At 33.4% G+C, this 27222-nt stretch overlaps 1 protein-coding gene across 2 annotated transcripts; it reads right to left on the reverse strand.

Moving 5' to 3' along the window:
- Positions 1–6542: 6542 nt before the first annotated feature.
- On the reverse strand, positions 6543–25514 carry LOC132732168 (heat shock 70 kDa protein 12B-like). 2 transcript variants are annotated; one of them, XM_060718538.1, is made up of 6 exons: positions 25401–25514; positions 13903–14046; positions 13527–13772; positions 12724–12936; positions 11579–11723; positions 6543–11379 (listed from the first exon to the last, which is right to left on the reverse strand). In XM_060718538.1, the coding sequence occupies exons 1-6, from the start codon at positions 25407–25409 to the stop codon at positions 10304–10306; spliced, it is 1833 nt and encodes a 610-aa protein (XP_060574521.1). In that variant the 5' UTR covers positions 25410–25514; the 3' UTR covers positions 6543–10303. The 2 variants fall into 2 exon arrangements, with proteins under 2 accessions (XP_060574521.1, XP_060574520.1); XM_060718537.1 differs by lacking the exon at positions 25401–25514 and adding an exon at positions 21704–22383.
- Positions 25515–27222: the final 1708 nt, after the last annotated feature.

Genomic DNA, 27222 nt, shown 5'->3' on the forward strand with positions numbered 1-27222 from the left:
ACGTGTAACCAACGCTGAAAAGCCTTTTACTCTATCTCAATCCATTGAGAAGTTGCAGCACTTTGAAATCAGTTTTGATGAAAAAAAACAATGCAAAATAGTGATTTTTGGCAATTTTGAGATGTTCCTATGTTGCCATGGTAACAGGAAATTTAAAATTGAGCATGTCGTTTTAGCATAGAAATCAACAAGTCGCTGGTCGCTGGCAAAAAGACTGTTTAAAAAGACAACAGTACAAGTAACAACATAAAGTCACCACAATCCTATTTTTGTATAATACATGTATGGAGATGGTACTTTGCTGCTGCCTTGCAATACATTATGGAAATATTTAAGGTTTTTGTAATAGAAACTTTTAATAGGTGCGACATCGATCAGCGTTAAAAGAAAATCGGCACCAGAAGTTATTTCCGCTTGTTAAAAAAAAAAAAACATTAGTGATTGTGGCGCCGTTATATGTCGCAACGCCGCTAAATGTCGCACTTGCCGCTAAATGTCGCACCATTGACGCTAAATGTCGCAACCGCCGCTAAATGTCGCAAAACCATTTGACGTTAAATATCGCAATGTTAACGTTAAATGTCGCACGAATTTCCTTTACCGTTAAATGTCGCAACACTACCGTTAAATGTCGCAAGATGTTATTTTATGTTGAACTCAAGTTTTATTGTTGTATCATATTAATTAAATCTGCCTTCTCAATTTGAAAGCGAGTGAATGTTTTATATATGGAACTGCGCTACAATTTAGGCGGCGATAATACTCATCTTGTAAATAAATGTATATTGTTTTGCGTTCGATTTTTAGCCGATCTTATGCAAGTACATATTGATAATTATACAATTGTCTACTATTTGTATGAAACTGCAAAATTGGCATTGTTCTGTAAATAGTTTAGTACAATTGTGTATGTAAAATAGCAGAAGAGACAGGCTGCCTGAGGTGGCAGTCTGATGGCCTATATGGCTGAGGAGGCAAATTGTCTCGCTGTCGGAAGAGGAAGCCTAAATTGCTGACGACCTGGACCTTAAGAGTTTGCCTAACGCCCTGTAAGCCTAACGTTGGTAGCATAGTATCCTGAGGAGGCCGCCTAACATCCTAACAGCCTATCGATGTCAGCTTTGCAACATGAAATTGGCAATCTAACAGCTTAGAGTCGGCAGCCTAGTAGCTTAAAGTTAGTGATTTATATTATAAATATGGAAACAATTTAAAATACAGTAAAATCACCATGAAGGTCATGCAAAAGCACATACACATGCATGATTATGGAAAAAAACGCCTTTACCTTTAGGGCACTTAACTTTGTAGTCTAATAGCCTAAAGCTGGCAGTCTAGGAGCCTGGCAGCCTAAAATTGGTGTCATGTTATAAAAAATGGAACGATCAAAATAATAAAACGGCAAGTTGGATTTTTCCTAAAATCTACTAGTACAAAGGGCTTCATAATTTACACATTTATTAATCAATACAATAAACTTGATCATGGCAAGTAACATAATTATTGCATAAATTTTAATCAAGTTATTGCCATTTTCAGCAGTTTGAGAATGAATATCGTTAACCTAAACCGGCAAGTTGGATTTATTTAAGTACTGTCTATACTTATGGCTTCATAATTTCCACACTTACTTATTTAGAAAAAGTTCATGATATTGCCATCCATTTTCCCAAGTTATATTCCTTTTTTTTTCAGTTTGAAAATAGGACCTTGTATTGTTAACCTATTCCGGTAAGTTGGATTTATCTTAAAAATTTATTTAATGATATCTTCCATATCTGGTAGGTGGATACCATTAATGGCCATGTATTTTTTATGGAGTAAGGGGTCTCTAGTGTCAAGGTCACTGGTGTGAATTTTTTATAACATTTTTGCTCATTAAGCCTTTATTGTTAAGATTATGTATTTCATGTTTAATATAAACACGCCAAGGGAGGTCCTCTTCCTTTGGGTTTAGTTGGGGGTCCTGTGGGTAAAGGCCAAAGTCACCAATGCCAAAAATAGATTTTAACATTATTACAGGTGTTTTAACATTATTCTTTTGAAAGATGTCTTTTATATTTGGTAGGAACATGGAATTGAGGTCTTCTCCTTTGGATGGAGTTATGGTTCAGTTGGGTTAAGGTCACCAGTTCTAAAATAGGTTTCTACACTTTTACAGCCTTTATTTATTGACAAATGTATTTCATATTTGGAAGGTAGATAACTTGCATGGTATTCTTCCTTTATATTGAGGAAGGGATCAATTGGCCATGGTCACAAATGCTAAAATAGATTTAAATTTGCAGGATGAAGTTCACACAAACAGTTTATGCTTTTATCATATTTGCTAGTCGTATGCGTGTTTTTATTTCCATTTTAACGCCAGAAAGGCAGTGGTCATTCATATTATTGTTGCAATAAATTAAAAAGATGTTTTCTTTACACATCTTTTCCATTTTTTTTTTGTTTTGAAAAATAAAGTTCTTAAAATCATCTTAAAATAAATACACTATTGTGCGTATGTTTGTATTTATGGTCATTTGAACTTCACTATGACGTACTCGACATGCGCATTTTAGGACGAACATAAAAGTGGTTACAGATATCTAACCAATATCGTCGTTACATATGTACGAGTATAATTCATGTCTTGTGTTTTTCGAAAAATGTCAGATTTAATTTCATTGAAATATTTATCATGAAGCGTTACAGATTAAGATTTTCGTTACAGCAAAGCAATGATATAAAAAGCCTAAATTCTCTGGCCAAAACGGCTAGCTGTCTTTAGCCAAACAGCAAGGCCAATATGAGCTTAATCAATTATTTGTATTCTTATTATATGATAGTTACTGAGAATCTTTCATAGTATAAAGCGACTTGGCGAGTAAAATATCACTTGCCACAATGTCAAAGCGTAAATAGTGTTTGACAAATCGTAAAATGTACTAAATCTTGTGTTCTTATTTTAACTTTGACATCTGCTTACTGTGTGTGAATTTGCGTATTTATACTCGCCACCGGTTGCCCATATGGGCGAGTCATCCAGATGAGAACAAGTCATTTTAGATTTTGGAGGATAGTGCAATTACAGATATAGAAAGATGCCCCGATTCCAGAAGCTTCCCCTTCTTTAACGTGCCAAGTTCTTTTAGCACCCATACACGGGACCTCGATTTAAAGTATCATCCGAAAGACTGATCAGTAATTTTAGTTGGCCAGCCCGGGAATAGAACCAACAAGGTCGAGGTTACAAGTCTCGCGCTCTATGCGGGCTGGCTGCTTACAAAAATTCCGGTGCATATAATCGTAAAATCCGCTCATATCTAGCACCCGACTGCGGATCGAATACTACATCTTAATCATAGAAATAGTTTAATTGTTATAGTTATCAAATAAATTTTGAGTAAATCTTTACAAATTGTTTTAATTGAGTTTATTAACATAATTTCCCATCCCCTTAGAAACAACAGAGCCCAATTTTTTGAAATTACAACAAGAGCGATTAGTGATCACATGTGTCGCCTCATGATGGCCAATTTCATGTTGGGACAAGTTTTGTGACAGACGGACAGACAGACGGACAGTGCACAACTAGACTTGGTACTGATCATTCCTGTAAAGTTTGGATAAAATTGCACCAGTAGTTTATGAGGAGTAGTCCGGACAAGCTTTTGTGTATCTTGCAACACACAGAAAAAAACACCTTTTTATCAAAGGGCCATAACTCGGCCAAAAATCATTCAACCGGAAAACCCGTGCAATATGTGCAAGGACTTGAGCTACAGATCAATCCTGTAAAGTTTCATTGAAATTGCATTAGTGGTATAAGAGAAGTAGTCCGGACAAACTTTAAAAACAAAAATTATTAAAAGGCCATAACTCTGACAAAAATCATTGAACTCGAAAATGCTGACAATATGCACAACTTGACTTGGTACTGATCATTCCTGGATGAAATTGCACCAGTAGTTTATGAGGAGTAGTCCGGACAAGTTTTGTGACGGACGGACAGACTGACAGACAGACGGACGGACAGACAGACGACGGAGAAGTGATCCCTATATGTCGCCACTACTCCGTAGAGGCGACACAAAAAGACAAGTCTGACCGCAGGAAGTGTGACCTAGTGTTGATAGCTATGATACAGAACTAAGTGCACATACTTTTATCTTTTATCACGCAATGGCGAATTACTTTTTTATAACTTCAGTTAATCATTACATTTCATGAAGAAATTAAAAATTAAATTTTGCACACCAAGCGTAAACAGGTAAACCAGTATAGGGCACACCGCAGTCTGTTAATATTTAAAGTCGTTATATACTCTCATTAACTGCTTCAGCCTTGTAAGACCTTTCTAGTTATAACTTCCCTATCTTTGAATTTGTCAGACAAATAGTGAAAACATACTTTTCTTGCAATTTTCCTGAAGTAAAGAAATTAACAAGAATCATTGCACTTCGGTTTATGAATTATTAATTTGTGAAAATTTATAAATTTTAAACTGTTTAAATTATTTTGCAGATTGTTCTATCAAATAAACATTTTCTGTTAAAATATCATTTATACTTAAAATATACAAATAAATTTTTGTATCATAGTTTGGAGACCTTTCTGTTGAAAATGTGTCAGGGTTAAATCGTATACATATACATGCACAGTGCGTTAACTGGAGTGCGGGTATTAGTTACCCGCACTCCAGAGCATGCCCATTGATTGGCTCATTTTTGCTGGGGTGGCAGAGAAAGGGAAAGCGACAGAAATGTCATATTCAGATGTTCGTTCATTGGTTCATTTTTGCCGGGGTTTCATATTGTGACAACAGGGAACGTGCTTTTATGTTTGACTATGATACAAAAGAGAAAGAACACCAAAACACTCGGCAATCTGATTAATACTCGGGGGCTACGCCCCCTCGTACAAATCAGATAGCCTCGTGTTTCGGTGCTCTTTCTATTACATGATTTATATGAGTGGCATAGCAGTCTTTCGAAAAGATATGTACCGTCTTTTGTCTGAGGTTTGACAGGGTCACGTGAATTAGCTACTTCACATTTCATTGCTCGTTATTTGATTTAATACATATGTTTACTTCGTAACACGCTTCAGAAAAAAAAGATATCACTCCAGGTGCCGGGCCTGTCCAGGTATTAAGGAACACCTTCAAGGCTATTTCGATGTGCCAGTTTTCTAATGTTTTACACGCTTTACTACGGCCTATTACGTATGTCATCTGCACAGTGACAGGCTTGGCTTAGTGAAATATTCAATACTTAACGGTAATGTAATCTGTTCCCTAACATTTGCAACACAAATTTTGAAAAATGCTAAAAATTCATCTACATATCGTAGTTATTGAAGCTAGATGAGTGCATATTTTCACGAGCGGCCTATACATGCATTTTGTTTTACGGATGACCAGAAAGCTAAATTTTGTACCGATCTGTGATATTTTATGATAATTATTATGATTTAAATGATTTTTGGGGTGGGGAAATTGTAAAGACAACTAAGATGGGGGTACTAGTTCTTGACCTGGCTACGCGCTGTACACCTGCTGTTCAGGTGATTGAGCATTGTCAGCCATTTTTGTTTTCGCTAAGTGGGTCCGAAGTGGAAGTAGGCTAAAATTCATATAACGACAAAGGTCACAATGTAAAATGATGAACCATTGGCAATTACACTTCCAGATCCATGCTTTAAGGACTAATATAAACAAATGCATATTTCATGAATGACCCACTTAGTGAAATGACAATGCTGAATCACAATAAATTGTACATGTATATATTTGTAACAGTCATTTGCATAAAAACACCGAATTTTTTTTTGCAGTATTTTTGTGTATATACAGGTCTAGTCACTGAATAAAAACCGTTTAGACTAGTATCATTGTTACCTATATCGGTCAAGAAAGACATTTGAAAAGTTGTTTGATTTTGATTTTTTTTTTTTTTGTAATTTACGCGGATTTTAAGTGCAATTTGTAAATTACTTTCTTTATTCACTACACAATATTTTGCTTTTAAATACTTTTTTTCAAATTTTCATGCAAATAAGCATGAATCTGGAGGCATGCTTATTTAAATAAAAATAATGGCAATTTAAAAACAAATCGTATTTGTAATACGTTTTGTACTTTTTTGGTTTTTGCACTTTGAAAGTTTGTTTATTTAAATCTATTTTTATGATAACTTTATTGTTACAGACGTGCTGTAAAATGATTGTCGTATTCTTACTGTTGTTCTTTTAATGCAACACTAGGCTGAAGGGTTTTTTTTTTAATAAATGTAAGTAAAAAACGATTGTCATACAGCTACGCCCAAACATGCGGATTCCCAAAGACGAGCTATATAATATTCTAACTCAAATAATGTCTGACTACATAAGGTGCTCTTCAATAACAATTTATTTCCCCTTTATTATTTCACGATGGTATAGTGTCATGTTATTAAACAGAAACATCGTATGTACTACTTTTATTACTTTTGTAAATAAACGATTTAACAAATGATTCTTTAATCAATATGTGTTATCTTTGAAAAAATTAATACATTAAAGACATCTTTATATTCTTTAATAATTTTAGAATGTTTTATACTGGTACTGTTCTTTCAAATCAAAATAGGTCTATGACACCATACAATATGGGAAAAGCATCACTCCTGCTGACTAGGCCAAATTGCAATACAAGTCTGAGATATAAAATATTTCCGTATGATCTCCATTATATTCACTTTGATCAAACTTTTATGGATTGGAATAAAATCAATGATGAATAACTACAAAGTCCATATAATAATAATTAACAACAGATAAAAGCATATCAATTGATGATCTTATTTTTAGACAAACTAAGCATAAAAAACAATCTATAGTATTTAAAGAAGAAGAGGAAGAACGTTTATTTATCACTTAAACTACAAGTTTCTCGTCAACATATATACAAGCATACACATATAATGGCATGAAAAATACAATGACATGAAAGTAAGTTTTTTACATGATATGTTGGATGGACGAAACATAATAATAATAAATGACAAGAATAAAAGGCATGATGGCTAATACATAAAGGACATTGAATTAGATTAAGTTCAATACTGAATTTATTGCACGAGTTGAATAAAATCATATTATGCTCGCCAGAGGCTCGCATAATATTATTTTATTCAACTCGTGCAATAAATTCAGTAATGAACTTACACGAATTTAATATTCTATTTATCACATAACCAAAATAAAGACCGTTTAAAGTGAAATAAGAGTCATTTTTATAGTATAACGCTAACATTTAGCGCGTCTTTACACTATGTTTGTATAACGCTAATGACGTCGCGTCAAATATATGCACGGCCGTGCAATACCATATTTACGGGTGTGTGATAAATAATTCTCTATACACATTAAAAAAATCATGTAAGGTATACATAAATGTAGTTTGAAATACAAAATATTATACATATCTAAGCATAAATAATCTGGTATCGTAATTTGAAAGCCGCATTTTTATATATTGACAAAGCATTATTTTTTCTTTATTTTTATCACTTCGTAATAATTGGGTAAAGTCTATTTCTATATTAATTCTTAATATATATATATTTCTTAGAAATTTTCATATGCAGGACACTTAAACACAAAATGGAATACGTCCTCAATTGCATTTGTATTGCAAATTAAACAATATCTTAAATTACGATCTACTCTTTCACGTGAATATCTACATGTCTGTATTCTAAGATTATGAGCTTAAATACGCAGTTTTGTCAAATCTATTCTTAGTCTTCTGGAAACAATATTTTCTAAATCAGGTGAAATTCCAAAACTGTCCTTTACCGATTTATATAAAAATAATACATCATTAGAATTTATACCAGCTCTCCATTCTTGTAAATATTCATCTATTAATCTCTGTTTAAAAACAACAATAAACTAATTTTGATTTACGCTTAAAGGGTTTAACCATACATCCAAAATAAAACGTATTTTTCTAAAAGATTTCGTACATTTGCAAACCAGTTTGTATACCCTATCATTGTATCAGACATACATGAATTAACAAATGAATTTATAAAAATATTATTTGAACTTATAATCTTAAACCATAATTTTACAATTCGGACATATCTGTTTATTTACAAGTTCACCATACACAGCTACGTTACTAGTAGATTTTCTAACAAATATACAACATTTCAAATGAATATTTTCTAACTTTTTGGACCTACAAAAACCCCATACTTCACTTGCATACATTAAAATAGAGCCGATAAAATTGTCAAACAACTGTAAGCCTATTTTTGGTTTTGTTTCATATTTTGTGATATTTGCCACTAAATTATATAGGGCTTTTAAACTTTTACCATATAAAGTTTGAGTATTTAAGTTAAAATTTCCAGTATATTTCAATGTGACACCTAGATAAATAAAATCATTTACCATTTCTATATTATCTTGACCATATAACCAGTTTTCCCCCTGCTCTTTAAACACCCCTCTTACGGAAAACTACTATTTTGGTTTTATTTACATTAAGCTCTAATCTCCATTTATTACAATATTCATGAAGCTTATTTAATGAACTCTGGAGATCTAGAGGATTTTCATCAATTAATACCATATCATCAACAACCATATCAGCGAACAAAAGTAAAATAAGGCAAATGTCTTTAAGGTTTATACCAGAATTTAAATTATTTTGCAAATACAGTTCTAAACCTTCAATAAACAAGGAAAACATATTAAGTAGACCAATCGAAATATCAATATAAAAAAAACCCAGAATAGCTACCACAGGACTTTACACACTATTTTTAAACAGAGTTGTACTTACTTCTTATTATGCTTAATAATTTACCGTTCAAACCAGCATAATACATCTTAAACCAAATTGCATTCCTGTATATAAAATCAAAACAACGTTTTAAAACAATAAAAACACCATACAATATAGAATGTAACAAAAAAAAAATAGCACTCGTAGAAGAAATAATGTTATTTTCATTACACCATTTAGTTATGTCTGATTTAAAATACTATTCCTGCCGCTTTATTTCTTTTAAGCATAGAAATTGCCTTAAGCACTCCCTGTAAAGTAATATTTCCATCTAATTCAGAAAAATAGGGTTAAAATCATTTAAATCATGGACATTGTTAAATTCTTTTCTCTTTCATTCAAGGAAAAATTTGCCTCAGAGAACAAAGTTTAAAAATATGTTTTAAAATCGTGTAAAGTGTTTTCAAAATTATTAGATCTATACTTCCCTGTTGCTTTTTAAAATAGCCCCCAAAATCACGTGGCTAACTCTTTTTTAAATTTAAATTTTTTTTGGTTAGTTTCCATTTAAAAGAACGACGCTTTTTCTTAACAACATATTTATACCTAGCTTTGAGTTGAACTAATTCTAATCGATCAGTCTCTTTGTGTGACATATTTAACTGTTTAAATCCATTTTTGTGCAATTGATTTGCTTCCCTACAGTCTAAATCAAACCATATACAGGAATAATCAATTCCAGATACATCAAATCTTGGAAATGTACAACCTTTTTTTTTTAAAAAAAAGAGGATCTGCCACTTCCCTCACAACACCCGTGAATAATTTCACCGTATTATTTACACTGTGTACATTATTTACATTACATTTCAATAAAATATCATTTAAAACAGGCAATTTTTCTATTCTTCCAGAACGATATAATTCTTTATTATCGCTCCATTTGATATACTCATAATTAAATACTTCGGAACCATTTTCGTTAACCGAGTTACACAAAATGTCAAAATTAAAAGCAGCATGGTTGCTGAATTCATTAAAATTACAGACATGAAAATTGTTTAACATTTCAAAATCTTTTTCACATAATAATAAATCTATCAAGCTAGCACCATTGTAATTATAGCATGTAAAAACACCTTTCCCGAAATCGTCACCTAAGCGACCGTTGCTATTCTAAGTAAGTAGCTTTGCACATGTCTAGTGATTTATTACCATATGAGTTACTCCCCTTGTCCATTGAAAATCTTGGCAAGGGTGTATATATGCAATAATTATCTGAGTCGATGTCGGGCACAAATTGATCACATAATATATAGTCATGTTTGCATGATGTCCTTGCATTACAATCACCTGAATTTAACACAGTGCCTTTAAATACAAGTTATGACATATAAAAAAATCATTTCTCTTCACACAATATCAAATGTCAAGCAAATATGTGATAAATAACATGTCAAAATGGTTTATGAAAAAGTATTATTTTACCACTATAGATAAGATAAAGCGATTTAATCATTTGACATATATCATATTCTCTTCTCACTTAACTCTATTGAATTTTATATCAGCTATGTACTCCTTTCCCGAAGCGTTATCTTTAGCAATGACGGATAATGCTGTTCCTCCGTAAATCATTGACACATCTACACTTTTCTCTGAATCTTCTGTTGTATTTTCAAAGACTACATTGATCTCTCCTACTTTTTCACAGTCGCCTTCGTCTGTGTACTTTGGGTTTGTTGATGACAACGACTTGTAAATAGGAAGACGTAAGTTATTTTGATGTTTGTACACAGGGATGTATTTTTTAACTGGTTGTGCATTACACAAAACCACAGATTGATCTTTGCGAACATGTATATGGAATATATTTTTGCAATAATCTTCTCCGGTTATCTTCTGGTTCCATTTTTTTTGCTCGTCATGTATATTTGGATCAAACTTAACGTTTGTTTCTATTCCATATGTTTCCCTGCTGATTCTGCTTCTGATTATCATAGGATTATGACCAAAGAGTACTGCTCTATTTAAGACAGCTTTAAAAGGTGATGATGGTATAACAACCTTTATTCCTTGAAAATCATTGGCAATCATTTTCCGGATATTTTCAACGACGATTGGTGATTCAGCAAAACCTCCAACAAGTACGACAGTTCTCAATCCGTTTGCTTCAGTTTTATCAAGCACTTTCTTTATAGTTCCATAAACAATTTTACATGTTTCTTGAAAAAGATTTTTCCGGACAAGACCCGAGTTAAACATAAACTCTCTATCCTCAAAGGCAATGTATCCTGTATCCTTTAATTTGACTGACTGATCATGCAAGCTATCACGTATAGATGCAGGAACTTCCAGATCAATCATTTCACCATCTGGATCGTCTGACCCAATAGCAACCTTCTTTTTCTCAAACTCGGCTTCCATTTTCCACATTTCAACTGGAGTAGCTTTACCAAATGTCTTAGCCCAGTCATCTCCTTCAAATGAATCATAACAAACTTGCAGGAAAGCCCTATTTATATTTTGACCGCCGACTTGATCACCTAGTGGAGGACATATTTCCCTAACAGAACCTGACTCTTCGACTTCCACTGCAAATAAATCGGCTGTTCCACCTGCCGAAAGGTATTTGTTTAAATCAAATCAGAATTACTTTTATAACAAATCTCTCAAAATAACAAAAGTCATTTCTTACATATAACGAAAAATCGCTAAATTAGAAACCTTTCTAAATTTTTTAATGATTTTTACACAAGCATGTTTGGAGATACCAAATCATATCTACATTGAAGTCAGACTTATCTTTATAAATACCTCCCAAGTCTGCCACTAGAAACTTCTGTCCTTTCATACCAAGATCATGCATGTCTTTTCTTTCACCCTCAGGGAGATTTAAACAATATATAGCAGCAGCTTCTGGTTCCAACGCCAATAACAAGTTCTTGTTACCAATACCAGCCTATTTGTGTAAAAACTATAGGTTTGTTGTGGATATTATACAAACATATGGACTCTGTAGCTGGTGAATATGATGTAATGTGTACTAAAAATTTAATCGCCGAAGTCAATATTATTTTTTCAGTACATATCACATTATATTCACCAGCTTAACAGTACATATCTATTTTATTATATAATTTATAAATAGCTTTTATATTGCTTATCAAATCTGTCATTGAATAAAACGGGAATCAACATCAGTTTGTCTTCTTTTGCCATAATATGGCCCTGTATTTTATATAAGCGCATTGGCACGCTAAATTCGTTATGTTCTTTAAAATATAAAGACTGTAACTATAAAATAGACTAATTTGACTTTTTATTTCTGATTCACCCAACGTTTTTTTTTAATGAAAACAACAAACTTGGTGTGATGTCACGTCATAGCCTCGCGTCTTTGAGTGATTTCCAGAAAATCTTTAAAAAAAAACGTGGAATATACTCTGAAAATCTATTTAAATTAATGCATGTGCTGTTATATTGATTTGTTATTTTTACAAAAAAAGTTACTTCATAGCCAATTAGAGAAGCGCATTTCAAAGCTATTTAAAGATCACATAATAAAACCTTTTACCAACCAGATTAAAACAATATTTTGCTATTAAAAAGATTGAGAATCTTTACAAAATTATTCAAGCCATTTGATATTTTTCTTTATTTTTCGCAATAAAATGATTGTTAAAGAATGTATTCCCGTCAGTAGCGAAACTAGATCTTTGTAACACGTCATTGATTTGGCGATACGATACGATATATTCTGCAACAGGTAGATCCCATAAAGGCAATTTAAGCAGAAAAATAAATCTAAACAAAGACTTGGTTTGGTTGAGCCTATTAATGAGCTACAGTAGAAAATACAACTAAGACAGCTAGCCCCCCTCGCTCCTCCCCACCCTTCGTACCCTGGTACTACAAGTTCTTTCTTTAAATCAGATTTTAGTCTTTAAAATAAATAATACCGCTATCGATGCATCTATCATGAACTTCTTTGCTTCCTCTGTCCATATTGCAGGAACAGTAACGACAAAAAGTGTTTTTTTCATGTCAACTGTCATCCCTTGTGTCTGTAGTTTCTTCAAACAATGATCCTTTAATGCTTTGATGAACAATGCCATTACATCAAACAAGCGAAATGGTTGATCTATCTGGTCCTCTATCGAACGGTTAAAATGCTTCAATGTAAAAGAACGTTTAAGACAGTAAAAAGAAAATTGTACTAGTATGTGAAAATAACATTAGTCAACACTAACTTCATTTAAGTAAAATAATTACTTAATAAAAGTGGATGTCTATGCGTCTCTATCAGTCTTATCAGAAACGCAATGAAGATTCCTCGAAGCTGTCAGTGCAGAGCGAGGGTATTACACGCAGTGTAGGTATCGCGATAGCACAGTCAATTGCCAACAACATGAACACGAAAGAAAACTTCGAAGCAGTACCATGGTCGCTGTTAGGACGTCATTAAACCTCAATCCTGTCCATGTTTTTCTTAATTTTACCAATGCAATGTGGTGGTAATGGAAAAGAAGTATGGTATAGTAAGTCTTGGTTAGCACAGTATGATGTAATATAGTATAATATAGGGCAGGTATTATGTATAGCAAATGGGTGCTAAATAGTAACTTTGTCCCGAAATTATTATACGGATATTTTGTAATATAAATATTACAAATGAGCTGAATATCTGTGTAAATATATAATTTTGATGTATTCCTACTGATGTTAAATACACGTATGTATAGGATAGCCAATATAAACTTACCTTATTGTACAGAGCTATTTTAAAACCTTTAAAAAAGTAGTATTGCCCATACATCTCATCAATTTTATTCTGCTTTGCAATTCCGCTATATACCCTTTCTGCCTCCTGTCCTATTTTTGTTTCTACATCTTCCGTGATACTTAATTTGTTTTCATCAATTGAAACTTTGATATCAGGTTTTTTGTTTTCCGCTTTCTCTGTTTCTTTCTTGAACTTGATGAGAATACACGTTGATGTTTTGTGAAGCTGTGCATATAAAAAATCTAAAATATCACAACGCTTAAGGTAGTTTCATTTGAAGTGTTAATTATCTATTTCAAAGTTCATTTGTCTTACTAAATTGATTGTAATTGAATGAAAAACATATTGTCCATACCTGTAAAGCACCTGCACCCCAGCTTGTGTTAAAATGAACATTGTTCCTATTGGTCTCAAACTCAGATCTGTGTTGCCAAGCGTATCCAGAGTAAGTAGTTCCTATGTCTAAAGCGATTACCAGTTGTGGTCCTTTTATAATACTCTAATAAAAGTAAATTGAATAACCATGCATATTTAAGTTGATTGGTCTATAATCGACCGTTTTCCTTAAATATTACAAAAACAATAGAAATTTATCCTTTGGACATTCTTTTAAAATATTTCATGAAAAAAAAATGTTGTAAGAGTTCTTAGATGTTTGTATATGTATGAACAATTTTATGATGAATACTGATATTTATGTTCTATCAGCTTTATATAAATATGCAATATCGGATCATGTATCGCACACTTACCAACAACATCCAAATGTAGTTTTTTCGTGGTTTGTTGTCGTGTATAATGCTAAATAATCAACATCATTTTTAACCTTTAAGAGGGGGTCAAATAGTTTAAGTAGGGGTAGTAAATGTACAGCAGAGAAATTACTATCAAACATTAAAAGAGATCGAATGGATGGACTTAGAGATCATACATATGTACGGGAAAATAGAGGGGATATACTATGTAAAATAGAGAATGCATCATTAAACATATAAAAGAGGATATAACCTTTTCCTACCACCATATAATTCCCTAGCGGATCTATTCTACGTCTTCAGTTATGTCCCTATTCAACCTATGTTATCTCATGAGCGGAGCAATTCACAATTCTCTTTTATTACGGGTGTAATATGGGATCGTATGATCTGTCCGTCGGACTGTCTGATCTTACGCGATAGACATTATGGATTTATGGTTTGTGTACGCCTTAATATTATGTGGTTCACATCGTACAAACTGTATTTGTATAAACGCATGATAACTTTTGAAGGATTTCGATGACTGTGTTAATATTTTACATCGGAGTATGAAATATCAAAACACAGCTTAAGTTTGATTTTCTTAGCAATCAACTTTGCAAATTTGTAATGATTTTATTCAATCAAAATAAAATCAAGAAGGTTTAAATTCTAATATGCTATCTTGTTACCTCAAAACAATTCAATACACTAGGCGGAAAGATCCACATAATGCAGTTTTGGTATCTATCCTTATATTCATGTTAGCTTCTTATTCATTCTATGCCTCGCCTCATCGGAGCTCTTGTTTATAATGCTGTCCCACAATTCTTCTTAATGTTCATTTATATTATTATTGTCAATATATATTGAACCCCCTCATTATATATATTTCTATACTAGTACACAGCTACAAAGTTTATATCAGACTCGGCTAGCTCCATGTCGACAGATGTGAACTCATCCAATAGAATTCAATATTAATCGGAACAATGTATAATAACCTCGTATTATCAAATTATTTTTAAGTAAAACAAATAAAACACTTTTCAATATTCTATTCAGGTATTCAAGTCACTAAAGGTTTGTATCCTCTATGTTTAAAGGAAAATGTCGTATGCACCTAACTGTGCAATACGGGAAAATATATTGCATTCTACGAATGTATGGGAAGGTTACGTGGTACAATTGCAAAGCAGCTAGTGGTTCAAATAACCTATAAAGAATAAAATCTCATATAAAAGAAGCTACGGAATCTTTATAAAACAAGCCTATAACGAGCTTAATATCATGTCGAAAACTAGTTTATTGTAAGTCTTTGTAAGAAATGGCAGATACTTTTATCGCGTGATACTTTATACCAAACGTCGCCAAACATCGTGTCTCTCGCCATTTACAAAATCAATGTTATGATACTATCGCGCCCCTTCTGAATGCTCCCACTCGGACCATTTTTTGTTGAAAAAGCCCCTTTTTATAAAAGTGTATTCCATGTATTTCGTTTAATATGTAGACAGCTCCGAGTGTGAGCATCTCTGAAATCGAATCCGACTTGGAGCATTTTCGATGTTCATAAAATAAACTTTTTTTAAAAGAAAACCTGACTTTTGATTAGAAATAATTGAAACTAAATAGAAAAATGTGTAAACATTACTTATTTTATGCTCTGGTACGTGTAAATAATTTTCAGGAGTGTTTTCAACCTTATTTCCTATAGGTTGTAGGAAAAGTCCGAGTGGGAGCATTCAGAGAGAAAAAAAACTTAGCTCCTTTTCAGGCCTAAAGCAGGTAATAGATCTATAAACTTATATTAAAGTTACATCAAATACTGAAGCGCTACATTATAGTTTGATACTCTTAATATTTCTTATAGTAAAATTGTATTTTACCTTTGAGTCGACGGATTTTCTATAAAAAATGTGTTAAATAATGTATCACTGTTTTAACTTTTGTTTTATTTTGTATTCCACAGGTTCTGGAGCCTTCAACAAAATGTAGCGAACTCTAAGTGTTATTCAGTTTTACATGGCAGCAGAGTGTGCACTTGAAAGAGCGTCTATAAAGACCCTATGACTCATGTGACAGTGATATATGTTGTGATAAGTGTAGTGTGTGTTGAAGTGTGCGGCAACTAACATTATTAGCGAAGTGTCAATTGTATTTAAGTGTAATGAAATCAGTGTATAAGAATGGCGTCTGTAAGTTACAAATGTCCTCAATTATTTACATTTAATAAACCTTACAGTCGATGGGTTGATGATGTAAAAGCGTTGGAAGTGCTGACTGACCTCGAAGCAAAAAAGGGGAATAGCTATAACGTAATCATTGTCCCAAAGCAGTGACAAAGTGTTTAGTGAGTGCTGAATTCAGATGATGGTGTAGGCAAACTCATCACGTTCATGGATAAAATCTTTAAAAACAGATGAACTAAGTGAAGCTTATGAAGCATACACTGAATGTTATCGTTTTGGACGACGTAAAGTATCAATGGAAGATCATATGACTGAATTTGAGAAACTGAACAATAAAACAAAGACATTCCACTTGGAACTGCCTCAGTCTGTGTTAGCATTCAAACTTTTCGAGTGCTCTGAGTTAGAAAGGAAAAACAGACAACTTGTGTTGACAGGTGTAGACTATGCTAATGTTGATGATTTATTCAAAGAGATGTCAACTTCTCTCAAAAAGTCTTTGGGCAACAAGCTTCGTTGGCCATGAGATGGACAGTGTCTCATAAATCAAAGTATAGTCTGCATGTATCTCTACAGAAGAGGCAAACTACACCAGGAATCGTGGCGGAAGAAGCTTTGGATTCAGAAATCATGGCAGTTTTCGGGGACGTGGTAAGTCTAGCGGTAGGCCGGGATACACAAACTAAAGATAAGATGACACATGGAGCAGAAACACATATGGAGACAAAGCAAGAGGATCCAACAACACTGTGAATCCAAAAAAGGACCTGATGGTCAGCCTAAGCTACGACTCCATTAGGCATTTGGTAAAGCGATGCCCTCATTTATATGAGAACTTGTCAAAGAGTAGAGTTGAAAAATGCAGTGTTGTTTACTGGGAACATACCACAATAGGAACATATTCTATTTGCTGAAGCATCAAACTCAGCCGTTCTGGATAGTGTCTGTACAGCAACTGTTGCTGGTGAAGCTTGAATGGACTGTTACCTAGACTTGATCCTACTGTCCGTGAAAAGGTTATTTAAATGCCGAATGAAAGTTCAAATTTGGTGATGGAGACAGTTCTTTAATCTAAAAATATTGTAAAGTTTCCCTGTGACATTGCTGGTAGAGAATGTGAAATACAGACTGATGTTGTAACTAGTGAAGTTTGCCGAACATTCAAATGTACTTCACTCAGGAAGGCGTGCATTCATTCAAGCCAATTCCTCTGAAAAAATACGAAGGGCAATGAGGCACAAAATCGGGGCATCTGGAGAACGCTATCAGCATGGAGTGTACTACAAGCGTGATCACGACACCAAATGGAAGGGGCCAGGAACAGTTACAGGTCCAGATTGCAAAGTTATGTTCGTTCGACATGGAAGTATATTTGTCAGGATACATCCTTGCCGTCTAATGAAATGTGGAGTAGAAGGTTAAGCGGAAATGCTTCAAGAATCACAGAATGAAAGTGGCAAAACTCAACAACAAAATTAGAAGCAATATGACAGCCCTGACAGCGATGACGAAAATACGCGGGATTTGCTGGCAGAACTAGATGAGAGACAGAGGACATAGACTTGCAGGTCAAGAGGGGAGGCAACAACCTAGGAATGAAGACATTGTCCCAGTTTTGCCAGTTAAAGAAAGACATGACATCAAACGACAAAAAAAAGAATACTTGAACTGTTGGTAACAAAATAGAATTCAAATAGCATGGTAATCCCAGGCGGGTAAAAGGCAAAGTGTTCCATCGTGGGGGTAAAGCAACTGGAAAGAATTTGACATACTTGAATGTACAGGAAGAAAACAAGAAGCTACCATCTAGTATAGAATTAAATAAAGATGTTCAGAACTGGCATACAATTGAAAATATGTATGAAGTGCATCAGCCTTTGTTCCAAGTGCTAGACACAGTGAAGATTAAGTGCTTTGTGACATGACAAAAGGGTTAGTCAATTGGCAACATTTCTTGGAAGGGTTCCATATTGTGGGTAACAAGGAATGTGTCCATAGGAGACTGGTAACCCCACTCTCCACTTTTTTTAATCTTATGACTCTAGGTGAAATATTTTTTGGGCTAAATGTGTCAAATTTGAAAAATAATAATCTTTTACTAAGTCAAGGGCAATAAATCTAGAAATACTGGATAAATCCACAAGCGAAACCCAATGTGCACAACTACACATGCTGACCAATTCATGACTCTAGGTTAAATACCTTTTGAGCTATGCACGACACAAATTGAAAACTGCAATTGTTTGCCTCTTCAAGGGCAATTATTCTTACAAAACAAAAAAAATCCACAAGTGAAACCCCAGGTGCACAACGTCACATGCTGAGCAACATTCGGTAAATTTTCATGAATCTTGGTCAAAGACCTTTTAGCTATGTGCGACACAAGTTGAAAATTGCAAATTTGTTCTCAGTCAACGGCAATAACTCTGACAAAACAGAATAATACCACAAGGGAAACCCAAGGTGCACAATTTAACATGCTGAGCAACATTCCTGTAAAGTTTTATGACTCTAGGTCAAGAACTTTTTGAGCTACGTGCATCACAAGTTTAAAATTGCAATTTTGTACTGTCAATGGCAATTATTCTAAAAAGAAAACAGAATAAATCCACAATAGAAACACCAGGTGCACAATTTCACATGCTGAGCAACAATCCTGTAAAGTTTCATGACTCTAGGTCAAATACTTTTTGAGCTACGTGCGACATAAGTTGAAAATGGCAAATTTTTATTAAGTCAAGGCCAATTACTCTACAAATACTAAAACAATCAACAAAAAAAATACTCAGATGCACACGTATACAAGTCAAGCAACATTCCAGTGAAGTTTCATGACTCTAGGTCAAATACTTTTTGAGCTACGTGTGACTCAAAATGAGATCGGACAGACGGATGGATAATTCTTATGTTATTTTGTTGTGATTAATGCTTCCGAGGGATCACTTTGTTTCCAGAATTTTGTACTTCACAACAGCAGGTGTCAAGTGCCGTGTGGCAGCCGTAAAAAGTTGCCCCGTACTTCACTTCAGTGTTGTTATATTTTCTGGTCCTTCGGGATCATTGATGCCAACACTATAAAGTGTTGAGAATTGAGTACCGCTCAAGCCGGTGCTAGGGGGCGTGAGGGATGTTGCACTTATTCATTATCCCTCATGTACAGACTCAATCAAACCGAGTCTGCAATTCTTATGTTATTTTGTTGTGATTAATGCTTCCGAGGGATCACTTTGTTTCCAGAATTTTGACTGACGGGCGGACGGACAAGGGTAAATCTAAATGCCCCCCCCCCCCCTATAGTTGGGGCACAAAAATTAATGTCCACTAGATGGGTGATAACTGAGAAAGAATCGGGAGACAAACGCACGGTGAAAGTCTGGTTGTTGGATTAGAAGAGGAAATACCTGTGCAGTCTGATTCCCCGACTGTGCTCATGGAGACTGTGAGACTGTTCCTAGCAGCTGCAGCTACATAAAGCAATGACATACACTCAATTGATATCAAAGCAGCCTTTTTAAAAGGTCAGGTCATAGACAGAGTTATCCATATTCAACCTTCAAAAGAATGTGTATCAGATACATCTGTTGTGTGGAAGTTGAACAAGTGTGTGTGTATGGGCTTGTTGATGCATCAAGAAACTGATTTTTCAGTGTGAAGAAAGGGCTTGAACTCTTACAATGTGAAGAATTAAAGTAAGGCCCAGCTCTCTTCTACTGGCATCAAGGTGATTAACTTTAACTTTAAGGACAGTTCTTCATGCGTGTGGATGACAGGTTACAGGTTCAAACAAAATGTAATTATTTCACTACGATGAAGTTTCATTGTGGAAAAGAGTTAGACTGCAGTTTTCGGTATATTGGACTTGAAATTGAGCAAACTGGATAACACAGAAGAAATTAAGTAGGCTGACCGTGATATCCATTCCAAAGATGTCAAGAACAACATCTAGTCAGCTTCACTGGATAGCCACACAGAGTTGACCAGATCTTTCATTTGATGTCCATGATCTAGCAACATATTGTGACTTGGGTGATCCCAATGTCAGAACAGAAACCAACAAAGTGGTTAGAAAAGCCATGTTCAATAAGTACAAGATTGTGTTTTCATGTTTAGGGAGCATTGAGGATTTCTAGTGCTGGAGGTTATCTTATCTTCTTAAAATGGAATAATGGGAAGATGTATCCCAGGACATGGAGTGCCAAGAAGATAAAGCTAGTTATGAAGAGTACACTTGTCAAGAGGGACTCAATGCATGATATTTTGTAATAAGATGTTTAGAGATGTTCAGAGATGTTCAGAGTAAAAGACATTCCCATAAAATGTTTCATTTATATCAAAACCCTGTGTCAGAACATTCACTCAACAAATCTCATCTCTGAAAAAACGTCTCCGTATGAACTTAGCAAGAATCAAGGAGGGAGATTTTCTGCACAGGCGACATTACCGTGACCCGAGTCCACACCAGCAGCCAGATTGAAGACTGCTTGACCAATACTGGAACCGACTTCCACTGACATCTTGAAAACTGGAGTTTTGTTATTTTAGGGTGATTGTGGAATTATACTTGAACACTGACTGCAGTGATATTTTGTTTGAATACATGACAACTTGTTTGTTCTTGCAGACAGATTTTTGTGTAATTGCATTTTTTTTGTTAATTAAGTAACATTTTTATAATACTGACTTATGCACAGACTTAAAATTACTTGTGAAATCAGTGTTATTAATTTGTCTTTTACTTTATTTCTTTTGTTGATCCTATTGTTTTACAATTAAATACATGTAGTTTGCTCTGATATAATTTTTTTTCATTTTACTTCAATAGCATTAGCTCTTGTGTCTTTTTGTTTCGATAGTACTATTTTATCTTTTTATTGTTTTGGAAAGACAGGGGAAAGTACTGTATCACTGCTGTAACCTTTGTTAAATGTTCTCTACAATAAAGTGTATCGAACTATAAGTGTTATTCGGTGTTACAAAAACGTCCGAGTGGGAACATTCAGCAGGTGCGCGATGACGTAGTATCCTACCATTGAAAATAATGTCACGGTTTCCACCCAAATATTTTTATACAGGGTTGATGACATACGTAATGTTTAATTAAATTAAAACTAAGCTACATCGCATTATAAAACGCTTAATATCAAGCATATTAGTGTTAAATACTATTTCAAATTGAGCAAAGTTTAGTTACATGTGTTATTAATCAGAGATATAGAAATTTACTCACAAGTTCCATACTGAATGGCAAAATTCACCTCACAATACGCCGTACAAAGCGAAAATTAGTAATTAATTTGTTTTAAACTAATGATCTTTGTATTTTCCCATGTTACACTGACAGATAAAGGACAATGTATGAGATAAAAATGAAGATCTATATTTAGATAAAAGTTATTCCAGTACAATCAATAATCGGTCACAATGTATATTAGGCCATTTTAGAGAAGTTGTCGTTCTTAACTTTTTAAAAGCGACACCTTTATGCGCGCGCATCTTTTGTTAACCGTAGTGACCTTAATGTCAGAAATGTAAAACCTATTCAAAATGGAGATTCAAAAGGTATAAATCAATAATTTTAAGTCAGTTGATGGTAAAATATCAATTTTGCTAATCCGAAATTTGTCCATTTAATAACATCAAAAAAATCACAGTTTACTTTAGTTTCCATCAATGTTTACATACTGCTTGCTGCAACGGATCATTTTTATGGCTGACAAGAGGAAGTAGTTATTTTTATAGTATACTACGAAACAAAAGTTTGGTTTATAAATACACCTGTTCTTATTTGATACATCACTAATTGTTTTTTAACTGGAAAGTTATATTTGCCCTGTAAAGTGTATTATATGTCTTGTAAAGTGTCTCTTCTTATTTAATCATAGAGTAATGAATCTGTCAGAGGGTCATATAGGTAAAAAACCGGCAACCTAACAAGAAATGTAGTCAGAAATGAAGTAAAATACAATCTAGAAGACAAACTTCATTTGATATATAATGTATATGAAAATGCCTGAGTAAAGAACATAACCCCAAATGGTATTGCCGGTAAATACAACGAAACACAAGCAGTTACTTCTGACAAGGGTAAAATGATTACCCTTATTGGTTGTGTAAGTGCCATTGGCAAACTTATTCCGCCATTTTTGTCTTTTGTCTTCCTATGTGTAAGGATGCTTGATAACTTGATGGAGGGTGCCAATCAAGGGGCAAATGGAACCATGACGTACAAGTGTTGGTTTAACACAGAGGATTTCTGGAAAAATGCAGTATTACCTCCTAAAATATCTACCAACTAGAGATAAAAATACCCATTTCTAGTCCTATATGATAGACAAACCACCCATGTATCATTGGATCTTATTGAATGGGCAAAATCCCAAAACATAATTTTATTTGTGATGCCACCCGACTGTTCTCATTAGACAAATGTTGTTTTGCTCCTTTCCAAATAGCGTGGAATATTAGTTGCCACAAATACTAACGCGATTCTTGAGGCTGTGTAGTAACAAGATTTTATATTTGTCGCATTGCATGCTGTGTCTATACAAGCACACTTACTAAATTCTAACATTTCAGCTGCATTCAAAAAAGTTGAATATTTTTATATATAATTGTACAGTAATTTCTGATGAGGAAGTTGTCCAATCCACTTTTTATAAAAGGCTTGATCGACCAAGCTCTGACATTTGAGTAAAAATAACTTTCCTTTCAGAGAAAAGAGGAAAGCCCTTGAAAATGTTGCAGCTGCAAAATGTGAGAAATACTCTAAACAAAGAGGTAGAAGGTAAGCCTATAACTGAGGCTGACATTATTGATAAAATACAATGAAAACAAAAAAGTCAAAATCAAATCTGTCTGAAACAAAAACCAACAAAACACAAAAAGCCTGTGAAAGTAAAACTCCCAGTGCCAAGCACACCTGGTTTAAAATATCTAGGAAAACAATTGAGCATAAAGAGGACAGCTTTTGTACTGATGAAGAAATAACTGATGATGAAAAGTGCATCATTTTTAAGAGTAGAGTTTCAGCCCTGATACAAGCAAATGGCCTTATATTTAGTGGTAAGTGGGGGAAGTGTGACCAGTGCAATGGCTGGGTACAATTGTTTTTTTCTTGCACCAAAGTCAATGTGCTCAGATGTGATGACATTTTCTCTTGTGCGCCATCTGTGAGAAGTCAGCCGCTGAAAATCATTAAAGAAATGTAAATATGTTAAATGTGTTAAAACTGTTGAAAAGTTTAAAACAGTTCACACTTCTCAGTTCACACTTCTCAGTTTTACAGTGTTAGACTAGATTGTTGTTGATGTCACGCTTTTTATTTTGTTCATAATAGTGTGACCGGTAATACATTGTTTTTTATGAATCCTTTAAGTGTCTACAAATTTATCTATATTTCGGTAAGTATTTTATTTGCATTTATTTAAAGTTTCTTTGTTTTGTTACAAAAACTTATTCAAGGTTACATGTCTGTCTTACGTGACCGAAATTTCTTTGGACCCGCATACACTCAGTGAAACGATATTACTATAAGGTTTAATGAAAACGGTTATAGGTAGATTTTCTTTTTTTGCAAATCATTTATGCCTCGTCGTTTAGGTGTGTTTTCGAAATCAATATTACTAATTTTTGTTAGCATTACTCTATTATTAAAAATTTTAAATGCCGATAAAATGCAAGATATACATAAATACGCTAGTAAGCCATGATTCTGAATAAATTGATACATGTAGATTATTAAGACTTTTTATTATTCAATTCAATTCAATAACTTTATTGCATTAAACATTTTACAATGTTTTTTACAAATACTTTACCAGTATGAGTAAACCAATCATCATATACATGTAATTGTTTTTATAAACAAAAAATATTTCTTTCCTGAAGCAAAACTTTAACACTGCCCTATGTAAATCGTAATTACAAAACACATTTATTAAAAAACCATGAAATAAATTATATCAACAAAACAAATTTATGAAATGTCTAATGTCTTGTACCATGTAAAATTAGCATTAAATACATTTGAAGAAAATATTATTATTTACACACAGAAAAAAAACTGTCATTAAATAACTTTAAACATGTAGAATTGTCAAAGCGAGATCGTGGTAAAAATGTGTAAACATTAATTTAATCAAACATTTGTTCTGCTTTGGCCATTTCGAATGCACATGTTTAACCAGCCAAAGATGATTTAATTATAAATAACCAGTGCAACACAACCAATCCTCCAATATAAACCTTTCGAATATATTCCTGACAATGCAAACATCGTTTTCTTGTTAGTCAAATTAATTTTGTCTGAAGTGGTTTGGTTTACGCGTAATTCTTTTTTCCGGAAAATATTTGAAAATAGATGTTCTGACTTGTATGTTCAGAATTTTCAGCATTAGCCGATTCTGCAAAACTCCCTTAGTTTAAACATATTAATTTAAGCTCGATCGTTAATAAAGTTCTTGCAACTTAGATTAATCACATTCGAGTCCGCTTCCTGGAACTAACCAGAACGATTGTCATAGTAGGACTCGAACCCACATTGGTTGAAAATAACTGATATAGAATAAAACCTCATATAAAAAGGTACGGAAACTTCTTAAAGCAAGCATTAAACGAGCTTAATATCATGTCGAAAATTAGTTAATTGTAAGTCTATGTATGAAATAAAACCAAATATAAGAAACTTTTTTATCACGTGATACTTTAAACCAAAAGCCGCCGAAAAGTGAAAATCATGTCACGGTTGTCACCCACATAACTTTACATAGAGTTGATGACATACGTCATGATTATATCTAATTGAACTTAAGCCACTTCGCCCTATAGAGGCTAAATATCAAGCATATTTGTGTAAAATAATATTTCGACTTGAACAATATTTAGCTACATGTGTAATTAATCAGAGATATTGAAAATTTACTCACAAGTTCCATATTGAATAGGAAAATTCACCTCACAGTACGCCCATATAAAACAAAGAGAAACTGATCTTTGTATTTTCCCCACGTAACATTAACAGATAAAAGGACACATGAGATAATTGAAAATTTTTATTGAGATAACAGTTTCACTTAGTAGAACGATAATATTAAGTAGGTTAGATAAAAACGAACATAGGCTCGATTGTTTTCTCGTTTAAGGCACACACACATTTTACTTGGGGACCATATGCCGCTTTTCATGGAATGGCACGGCACTTACGTATCACATTGAAGGTTCCATGATAAACGCCATGTGTGAACACACCTGCGGATGTTTCAAAATTCCAAATTGTAACAGTTAATGATAAATGTGGAATTCTCCTTAAGCCGGTGCTATGGGCGTGGACGGTAGTTTGCACTTGACAGTACCGTCCATGAACAGGCTCAATCAAACCGAGCCTGCAACATTTTCAGTTTTGCTTTGTGTGTTGGGCTTTCTTTAGCCGTATCTCCAACAAACGGCAAATAAATTTCATTATTTTCTATGAACAATGGTGAGGAATTATTCGAACGCAATATTAACAAAAACAAATAACAAACTTAAATTAAGTCTATTTATAAAAGATAATGGAAAGTCCAACTTCTCCATGCCCTCTAGCACCGGCTTAAGCGGATACAATCCTCAACACTAAAATTCTAGAACCAATAATCCTGAAAAATCACAAATTATTATATTTTACAGCTGCCACACAAGCCATATCGTTATTTTCAAATATTTCACAAATATTCACGCCTTTTTCATATGCTGCACATTGAAGAAATCCCGTTTTAGCTTAAAGATTAACTAGACACTAGTAAAAGACTGTTAGAACTGTAACAACAACAACAACAACAACAACAACAACAACAAAATACTGTCATCACAGACCACATTTTTTATCAGATTAGCTGATTTATGTTGTTACGCGTGAGCATTTACCACCTTTAAAATATCTTGTTTTTTTTGTAAATATTGGTTGGTTTTAAAATCATCCTGAAGAAATCTTCACATATAACTGCTGATAAATATAAGGTAAATTTTAAATAGCTTTATACAAATATGATAAGCTATAAGCATGCTATTTTTTGCTACTGCCTAATGTTATGGTCAATACATTATGGAAATTCTTCTAGGTTTTCATAATAGAAACCTTTAACTGTTGAAAATTCAGTTTTATAACCGATTTGTTTGTTATCAATGTGATGATAATGTTATATAAACTCTTTGAAAATGCCTTTAAACGCCTATGTAACAGTTTGTCAGGTGGCTTAGCATTTCCTATTTTGTATATATAAATCACTGATCGATAGTTACAAAATGAACATTATAAAACGAGCATAACTGATTCTGTAGATATCATTCATTCAACATTACTCACTTCTCAATAAACTACTTTAAGAAATTCATTCTTTGAGCATTACTGTTTTTAAGCATTACTCTATAATAAAAAGAATTTAAATGCCGTTGAAATGCAAGATATACATAAATACGCTAGTCAGACATGATTCTGAATCAGATAAAAAATGATATATATAGATCTAGTAAACTATTATTTAATTTTTACTAGTATGCCTAAGCCAAACATCATATACCTGTAATTGTTTATACCAAATATAACTGTAAATAAAGAATTTCTTTCTTGAAGCAAAACTTGTAACAGTGCCCTATGTTTTCTCAAGATATTCTTTTTTTCTTTATTCATTTATTTATTTATTTATCTATTTTTTTTATTATTATTTATTTATTCATTCATTTTGTCTTACAATAATGTTAACATATTCAATC

Source organism: Ruditapes philippinarum, unplaced genomic scaffold, assembly GCF_026571515.1.
Source record: "Ruditapes philippinarum isolate M1 unplaced genomic scaffold, ASM2657151v2 ctg543_1_1_1_1, whole genome shotgun sequence".
Lineage (NCBI taxonomy): Eukaryota > Metazoa > Mollusca > Bivalvia > Venerida > Veneridae > Ruditapes > Ruditapes philippinarum.